The sequence below is a fragment of the Sinocyclocheilus rhinocerous genome, unplaced genomic scaffold (assembly GCF_001515625.1).
Source record: "Sinocyclocheilus rhinocerous isolate Xijiao unplaced genomic scaffold, SAMN03320098_v1.1 scaffold4280, whole genome shotgun sequence".
NCBI classification, from domain to species: Eukaryota; Metazoa; Chordata; class Actinopteri; order Cypriniformes; family Cyprinidae; genus Sinocyclocheilus; species Sinocyclocheilus rhinocerous.
In genome coordinates, this window is record NW_015646468.1 from 83,476 (window position 1) to 92,991 (window position 9,516).

At 38.3% G+C, this 9,516-nt stretch overlaps 1 protein-coding gene across 1 annotated transcript in view; it reads right to left on the bottom strand.

The window, feature by feature from the left end:
• Positions 1 to 8,771, bottom strand: part of LOC107707882 (CMP-N-acetylneuraminate-beta-galactosamide-alpha-2,3-sialyltransferase 1-like) — a 26,229-nt gene extending 17,458 nt beyond the window's left edge. Inside the window, exon 1 of the mRNA XM_016511991.1 lies at positions 8,264 to 8,771. Coding sequence (XP_016367477.1) covers positions 8,264 to 8,545 — 282 coding nt within the window. The 5' untranslated portion in view covers positions 8,546 to 8,771. The remainder of the gene's footprint in view (positions 1 to 8,263) is intronic.
• Between the last annotated feature and the right edge of the window lie 745 nt (positions 8,772 to 9,516).

A 9,516-nucleotide genomic window follows, 5' to 3' on the forward strand; every position in this document is an offset into this window, starting at 1 on the left:
AATTTTCATCAGTGTCAAAGGTCCGGACCGGAACAATTGGTTATTACAAAACTTGTTTTTAATAAACATACATAACATGCATAACAAATAAACATTAATTTTTTGAAAAAATAAAGTGCAAAAGTGGCAAAACAATTAATTTAAGTGTCAGCAATAGAGGTCAACCCAATAAGGGTTTTTCTCTGGCCGATGCCAATATTTAGAAATCAGGGCAGCCGATGACCGATATATGATGCTGATTTTTTTGGCCGATATGTTTGGCCGATTTTTGTTTTCCTTTATTTCATGAAAGCGAGTTTGAGTAAATGATTATTGCAGGGCACAAGACGGTAATAGTAGTAGTAGCTTAATTCATAGTAATAATACATGGCTCAAAGCACCTTCTCAAAACAGTTCTGAAGCATGCTTTTTGTTTATGTTTGCTGTCAGACACCAGTGTTTCTCACAGACTTGCAAATGCAAATTGATTCTCTGCCAGCAGGAGGCGCTGTTGGAGCGGGAGATATAGCGGTTTCCCCGGTAACGGCTGTAATCAAATACAAAACGCTAGGAAAGACGAGATGAAAATGACATCAAACCTTTTCTGAAGACGGTCGGTTCTTTTCAATTATACATTCATATAAAAACACCAGCGCTGCATTTAAATTTTAAAACGTGCAGTGCTCAGTTTATTCAACGAAGTAGAATCCTTTTGGAAAATCTATTTGTGGAGGTCAGTTTTAATTTTTTGACGGGCCGCGACAAATAACTCAATGTCTGGGAAACACTGGACACTGCTATAAGTCAAATGTCCATAATCTAAGTGATAAAAATAAATAAATAAAAAATTACTCATATTAGTGGCGAAATGTCGTCTGATTATGTCAAACGTCATACGCTCACTGGATGTCATGACAACAAATGTCATGAAGAAAAAGTTTCAATATCTCGCCTTCGCTTTCATTTCGGACCATCTGCAAAAAGACATTTAAAAACTAAACATATGATTTACAAGTTTTAACATGCGGTTTATCAAAGTAGGAAATGATTAGTGTTCTTGAAATACGAAATGGGGGCGGGTCTGGACTGAATTCCCTCCGGGACTTTGAGAAGCACTGCTATAGGATGTTGCGCATGCGCATCAAAATGAACGAATCGTTCAAGAACGACCCAACACTAGTGTGCATACTTACTTCCGGTCTTGCGACGTTCGCCTTTACTGTAAGGGGAAACTTCATACAAAACTTGGCTAGATAGAAATAATTAATGTTTTTCAGATTAAAAAGCAGATAGTGGTATATCAAAGACAAGACAAAACATCCTCCTTACATTATTGCATACATCTGTGTGAAAATTCACCAAGAAACAACATGGAGATTGCGTCATTCTTTCTACTGATGATTATGCAGTTCAGCGTCAGTGGTTAGTTAATCCACGGGGATCTCTTCATTCAAACACAAACCACTCAAATGTGCAATACTGTACATTTTCAGAGGGTTGATTTTGTTCTGACTGCTATTTATAAGATCATAAGTTTTGCAACTGTCAAACGAGATGCTCAGATTTCTGCATTATGGACACAATGTGTTTTATTAACTTTAGTTGGTATAATCATTTATAACGGTATCTGCACAATTTAACAATTTGATTTATTTCATTTTATTTATTTTATTTTATTTTTATTTATTATTTATTTCATGAACAGTATAGGGATTAGTGTATTTCATTCATTCACCTGACCCAAACATACGTAAGTTTCAAATGCCACTGGCTCAGTTAACATTTCTAGCACAGTAATAATAGCAGTGTAGATCTTATTTGCATTTTTCAGTGATATTATTATCCCGTAAACATATACAGAAGGTAATATTTGGATTTCTCCGGCTCCCTGCACTGGCGTCTAGCAAAACCAGAAATATCTATGCACACACTCGCTAGACCGGAAATCCAAGATGGCGGAGATATGCAACTAGCCCATTCAAGCATTATAATTTAGATGAGATGAAAATGACATTGATCGTTTGAGAAACGCCCCCTTTTTGGTCCGCAGAGACCTATACTTGGATTTGTCATTGTGTTTTCTGACTTAGTATTTTGTTTTCAGATTTGTCGTTGTGTTTTCTGACTTATTTTGTTTTCAGTTTTGTTGTGTTTTCTGACTTGTTATTTTGTTTTCAGAGTTGTCAATATACAGTATATACAATATACAATATACAATATACATTATACAGCACGGAGTAAATGCGTCATCTGCGTCAGAATGTTATGATTGGCCCGGAGACGTTGAAGTTTGAATTTCAACGGCTCTGGATTGGCCCGGAGCAGACGTCTTACATCAGAGCTTTCGTAACTTGTACGTGCTAATACTGGTAATTTTCATTCTGCATTCACACACAGCATCATTCCGGCAATTTACTGGTAATGTTAAAACTTCTCATACTGGTAAATTGCCGGAACGAATTTACCGGTATTTTTTAAAAAGGGCCTGTTCACACATGATCTCTTTACAGCAATTTACCGGTAATTTTCCAGTGACATCTGTATGTGTGAAAGGGGCTAAAGAATGCTCCCTTTATAATAACTGAAGTTGTCATCTCTGGTTACAATGCTCGGTACTACAAAAAAAAAATGCTATAAAATGAAATAACGAGTCGAAAAAATATATAGGCTATAATAGGCTTATATATACACAAGTGCATCTCAATAAATTAGAATGTCGTGGAAAAGTTCATTTATTTCAGTAATTCAACTCAAATTGTGAAACTCGTGTATTAAATAAATTCAATGCACACAGACTGAAGTAGTTTAAGTCTTTGGTTCTTTTAATTGTGATGATTTTGGCTCACATTTAACAAAAACCCACCAACAAATTAGAATATGGTGACATGACAATCAGCTAATCAACTCAAAACACCCGCAAAGGTTTCCTGAGCCTTCAAAATAGTCTCTCAGTTTGGTTCACTAGGCTACACAATCATAGGGAAGACTGCTGATCTGACAGTTGTCCAAAAGACAATCATTGACACCCTTCACAAGGAGGGTAAGCCACAAACATTCATTGCCAAAGAAGCTGGCTGTTCACAGAGTGCTGTATCCAAGCATGTTAACAGAAAGTTGGCGCGTCGCACCGCCCAGCAGTGTTCAGCGCGCAGGTTTCACTCTCCTTGTCACTGCGCGGTGTGACGCTCCGCTCAATATTCCGCTCTATGAATGTGCGTTCCGCTCGCGTACTGCTCATGCTCACCGGAAAAGCAAAGTCCACTCAAATAACGCGCCGACAGGATATTTATTTGTAGTATATTTGTTCCTGTCTGCAATAGCGCTACTGTGCTGTAGCATAGCAACGCTGGTAATGACGCAACTCTCTCGTGACACTCTGCTCTGCTCACATGCTCTGATAATAATAGCTTTGTAAGATTATACATTATTTGGATAATTAGTTTTAAAAAAGTTATATCTGATTCTGTTGTATGGAACTGAATAAAAATTATATATTGATATGTAATATTAAGGTAACACTTTACAATAAGGTTCCATTAGTTAATGTTAGTTAATGTAGCCTATTAACTAACATGAACAATACATTTGTTACAGTATTTATTCATCTTTCCTAATGTTAGTTAATGAGAATACAGTAATTCACTGTTAGTTCATGTTAATTCAGAGTGCATTAACTGTTAACAAGCACAACTGTTGATTTTAATAATGCATTAGTAAATGTTGAAATTAATATTAAAGGGGTGGTTGATTGCGATTTCTCTTTTTTAAACGTTAGTTAGTGTGTAATGTTGCAGTGGTCAGTGTTTGTATTAGTTGGGATCTTGACCCTTAAATTTCTAACATTAGATTTTGCTTGGCTGCTGTAACTGTGTAATAACAGCCAGACAAACCAGAGGAAAGATGATCATGTGGCGTTGATTATGTTTTAAAATAAGCATCATGTAGAGACCTGAATAACTGTGTTAGTTTTTTTATTTTATTTATTACATCAGCACTGTGAACAACACGAAATCTGAAATTTTTCAAACAGAAGTTTTTAAAACTTACTTTGTGTTTAAGTTAAAGCTTTTTTTTTTTGGTTTTTGATCACAGACATCAAGAATCAGCGTGAGAATCACAACAACGGTGACCATCAAAAAAGCATGTTGTAGCCAATCAAAACACCAAAGGTCATCCATGGCTCCCGTCATGCATTGCGACATGAACCTACTGTGTTGCATAAAATATTAAATATAAAATATTAAACGAATTTTGTGTCTTAAGATAATTCATATAAAATCAAGTCAAAGTCAATAAATTCAAGACTCAAAAAAACACAATTTTGTGCAGACTACACTTTTATTTATCAGCCTATCTCTCTTTCTTTCAGTAGCGGAAATTTAAATGTGAGATTCTGGAAACGAGATCTAAATTTAGCGGGAACGGTCGGGTCGGGAAGAAAATTATTCTAAGCGGACAGCGGGTGAACAAAGAGTGAATATATAGCGGGAGCGGGTGGGTGCGGAATAGAACCTTGCGGGAGCGGGACTAAAAAAACAGTCCTGCACAGACCTCTACTCTGGGCTGCTCAGTGGGCGGCAATAGGTCAGATTACATGCCACTCAAGCGCGCCGGCCACTCAGAGCCGTGAAATTTGACACCTCTGGGTCAATAGACAGGAGGGAGAGAGAGAGGATCCGGGTCAGCACTGGAGTTGTTTTGCGCTCGGGATTTGTAGTTTTTGGACTGTTTTGAAGGCGATAATGGCACGCTGAAAGGCTAACGCATCGGCGGCACGGATAAAAGCGATATTTGAAAACAAAATCAAAAGCTAAAGATGATGAAGAACGTTCAGCGGCGCCGTGGAGAGGAAAGGATATGCGTCTGGGGAGCGCATATGAGCGCTTTTGCTCTGTTATTGATAGAATCATTATTTTGAAATGTAAAAGCACAGCTAACAATCTGATAAACTATGTATTGACAGTAAAGTACAGTACAGGATGTGTTTCAGTAAATGTATATGGATATTATTACAGTGCTGTGTTTATAAAAATCTTTTTCTTTGTTTCACATTCTGAAGACCAGATAGCAGCCGCGAGCCCGTGGCAGAAGCAGTTAGCGGCACAGCTAGCGGCACAGCTCGCGTCTCATCTTCAGGAGGCAGCAGGTGAATGCAGGCAGGATGCTGATGCACGTAGGATGCTGATGCACGTAGGATGCTGATGCAGAGGTGATGCAGGGGACAGGGGACTAAAATTATGCACATAAATGGAATGATATAAAGCTGGAGGATGTGGATTCTGTTTTAGATTGTAATAAACCCCATGGATTTGACAATTTATAGAGTCTTGTGTCTCCTGAAAGAAAAAAACTAATTGTATAAAACACTAAATGTGATATTTGGTATAATTTGCTTATGCCATTTTGTATATTACTACTTAGACAAACATAAAAATGAAACATAATTCTGTCAATAATCAAGAAAAGTGCTATGGCACATAGTAAAATAGGATTCTGGGGGCAATATGATTTATAAAACCTGTTTTTGCAAAGGAAACTCACAAAGACACTTTTAGACGCAAAAAGGGACAATTTTACTTCCTTTGGTTATAATTCAATAACTCCTGTTTAGAAGCTGGTATTTGAAAGATTCTTTTTTCTGGCACATCTTGGCACCTAGTGGAATCAAACAATATAAGTTGCAGAGAGCTGGAGCAAATAGAACCTGAATAACAGACTTATAAAAAAAATATTCTGAAAAGAAATCAAAAAGCGCCTATGTTTTTTTAGTGTTTATTGTAATATTTAAAACATATATAATGCTATTTATGAAGAATTACAATCATATTTTGTAGTTCAAAGTTGTAGCGTCTGGACCAATCAGACACACCATTTTTCATTTGATTTAACAAATCAAATTATTCATATTTCCCCATGAGCTGATTCGCTACAAAGTGTTTTCTATACAACAACACCATTTTTTTCATTTCCTCCATTGTATGTGTGTAGGGTAAACATTTGAAATTGGGTATGTCACAAAAAAAATACACAAAAACGCCCCAGAGCTTAATCAGAACAGCTTGTAAGAAATCCTTCCAAAATTTATAGAAAATACAGGATCTTTTGTTGTGGAATCACAAGGCAGTTATAATCAATAAAGGAAATATAACTCAGAGACTCTAAATTAGTTAATTGATTCAGGCCGAATAATGACTATGTTAAAACATAATCATCACCACCTGATGACTTTTGCTCTTGGCTTGTCTGGCTGTTATAAATCAGTTACAGCAGCCAAACAAAACCCAACATAAATAATGTAAGGGTCAAGATCCCAACTAATACAAACACTGACCACTATAATAGTGACATAAATGAATTGATTTTATCCTTTAGTGATTCTGTTTGTTAACATCAGGTGTCTTCAATGGTCAATCAACACTTAATTAATCAGCTAATTATCTCATTAACGTTCACTCTGCTTCAGTGTTACTTCAACACTGCTTCAGTGTTTATATGAGTCCACACTCAGAGTGTTAAATTAACTGGGGATTTTGCTGTGTAGGAACTACAACGAGTTACTTCCCGGGTTTGTGACATCACAAACCCAGATAAACCCTGCCCCCAGGAACATGCAACAAAGAGGGCGGGGCCATGTTGCGCTGCTTTAGAGAAGAGGAAGAAAACTAGCGGTGCACATAAAAATCTATTCATATATGAATTGCGATTCTGTCTTCTAACGATTCTAATGGATCCACAAGTTTCAAATCAATGTTCTAAAGCAGCGGTTTTTAATCCTGTCCCTCGCGTTGCCCTGCTCTGCACATGCTCTGCATCTCTCTCTCTCTCTCTCTCTCTCAATCTCTCATTCAGATCACCAGGTTAGCTCAAACAATGAACTGTTCCATTTATACACTTATTTTCACATAGCTATGAGAAGCATTAAACATGGACGTGCGTGCGGTTGCCGTGATGTATTAAAGCTTTAATCAGGATAAAACTGTATATTAAAAGCTAACAGAAGTAGTAGCATTTACAAATAACAGCGTATCCAAAAGTATGAGACAACAACAAACAAAAAAACAGGTTCTGCGCGATCCTCTTCAATAATATCCTCTGCTTCTCAATCGGGCTCAAACTGATAAGCGATATTAAAGACGCCGTTGTTTACAATACAACCGGAGCACATTCACACTGTGTGATTGTCACTCGCGTGAACGAGCACCGATTTGCCTCTGATTTCGGGCATTTGTCGGCGATTTCGCAAAACCTGTCTGCGAGTGAAAAATCGGGCTAAAATCGTGCAGAGTGAACTCGGCATAAGACAACGTTTGAATGCTGCTGCCTGAACAAGAGAACTCCTTACTGAAGTGAAAGTGTTGGCTGGTGTCATTATTTCGCGAACGCGCCGGCGGATCTCCACCAAATTCGGGGGATCCCTTCAGCTCGAGGAGCCCTCTCGAATGCCACCCTCCGCACGTCGGTAGCCCCCCGGGATCTCTAGATCAACCGCCTGTAACTCCCGAACCCCAGAGGCTATCGACACGGGGGTGGTCTCATTCGAAAGAGGGCCTCGAGACGTACACTCGATTCAGCGTTCGAGAGGGTTCCTCGAGCTGAAGGGATCCCCCGAATTTGGTGCGGATTCGCCGCGCCTTTAAGGAGATATGGCTGTTCAAAAATGTCAATGGTTTTCTATAGACTTAAGCTTTAAAGCATTTCATCCAGGTCGCCAGTAGCAAACAATGGAGTCCAGTTTGCTGGACAAACTAAGTAATTACACCATTTCAAGCGTTTTATCTGCGTTATATGTTCTGTAAAAAAACACGCACTAGCGGCGGTTTAGCCAATCACAACACACTGGACTAGCTAACCAATCAGAGCCCATCCCATATTTCTGAGGGAGGGGCTTCATAAAAGCAGGAAATGATCAGCGCATTTATAGGAGAAGGGACAGAGCGGTGTAGAATAGAGGTAAATCATGTGAAAAATAATGCATTTTTTTTAAACGAAGCATTAACACATGTTAGACTGCACCCCATAAACACAATCAAGCCTAGAAAAAAAACAGTCAACCCCCCCTTTAATGCACATTGTTGCAACCATTATGTGCTTTCATGCCAATCCTGAATAAATGACTGCATGTTATTTTAAAGAAAAAAAAGGTTTCTCTTTGTAGTCTCTCAATAAAATACAACATCCCCTCTAAATATAATTTTTTGTTCACTGATTCCAAGTCCCCTACTTTCAACTTCTCCCTTGTAAAGACCTAGTTCTGTTCTGCTATAAGTAGTGCTATGTGACTAACCTGCCACCATCTGTATGTGTCGTCTGAGAGCATGCTGCTTTTCCTGGACATCAGTGGGTGGAAGGATTGGTTAAACCGTTCCATAAACCAGCTATCATCTTCATCCTCAAGGTGAGTGATACAGTGTCGACAGGAACATGTACTTCCTGACAGGCCCAGCACGGACCTGAAGAAGTACAGCGAGGGTTCTCTGAGTGTGTAACTGAACACAAACATTGAGAAGGTCATGGCACACAAAAGTCCTGTTAATGTGTGTATTTTCCTCTGGGTGAACAGAGACATTTTGAGTTTGAGTCCGTCTCTCACCCCAAAAGAAACCAAAGAAGTGTGAGGGATATATTACGCATTCTTTGTTCTCCCACAAAAATCATTGAGAAAAATTAAAATATGCAATTATGTGATTCTTCACTCTCCAGAAGGTATCCACATTGTGAAGAAGAACATGTGAACCTTACAATGGTTTGGGAGTTAAGACAATGAAACAAATCCCAGAAAAAATTGTCAAGGTAAAACCACAAAAAACATCATACAGTCCTCAATCATAAAAATGTTCTCCGGAAAAATTCCATAACATTCTGCGATCTTTTCTGGAGGATATTTCTGGACAAATCAAACATCTGAGGACAGTGATCAGGATCCAGGTCAATCCAGGACAGTGTGATCAGGATGCTAGTCTTCTCTCTAATGATACTAATCTTGTCTGTGTGATCATCTACCTAGAAAAGCAAACACAAGATAATTAAGCCTAAATATCAGCATACATTTAGATTTTTTTGTTCCTAATAGCTAAGATACATTTCCTAAAATTAAGTTTATTTATTTAAAGGGGTCATATGATGCCGCTAAAAAGAACATTATTTTGTGTATTTGGTGTAATGTAATATGTTTATGCGGTTTAAAGTAAAAAAAACACATTATTTTCCACATACTGTACATTATTGTTTCTCCTCTATGCCCCGCCTTTTTGAAACGCGTCGATTTTTACAAAGCTCATCGGTCTGAAAAAGCGAGGTGTGCTGTGATTGGCCAGCTATTCAGTGCGTTGTGATTGGCCGAATACCTCAAGCGTGAGACAGACATGTTACGCCCCTCACCACACTGTTGATGCCGTGTCCTGGCGCTACGAGACAAAAACATTAAAACCCATTACAAACGAAGCATTTGTTGCATCCAGTGGGGACATAATTACGGATTATAATGACTTATACTGTCTTCTTACGCGTTGCGTTGCATTGCGCCGCGTAAACATAAAA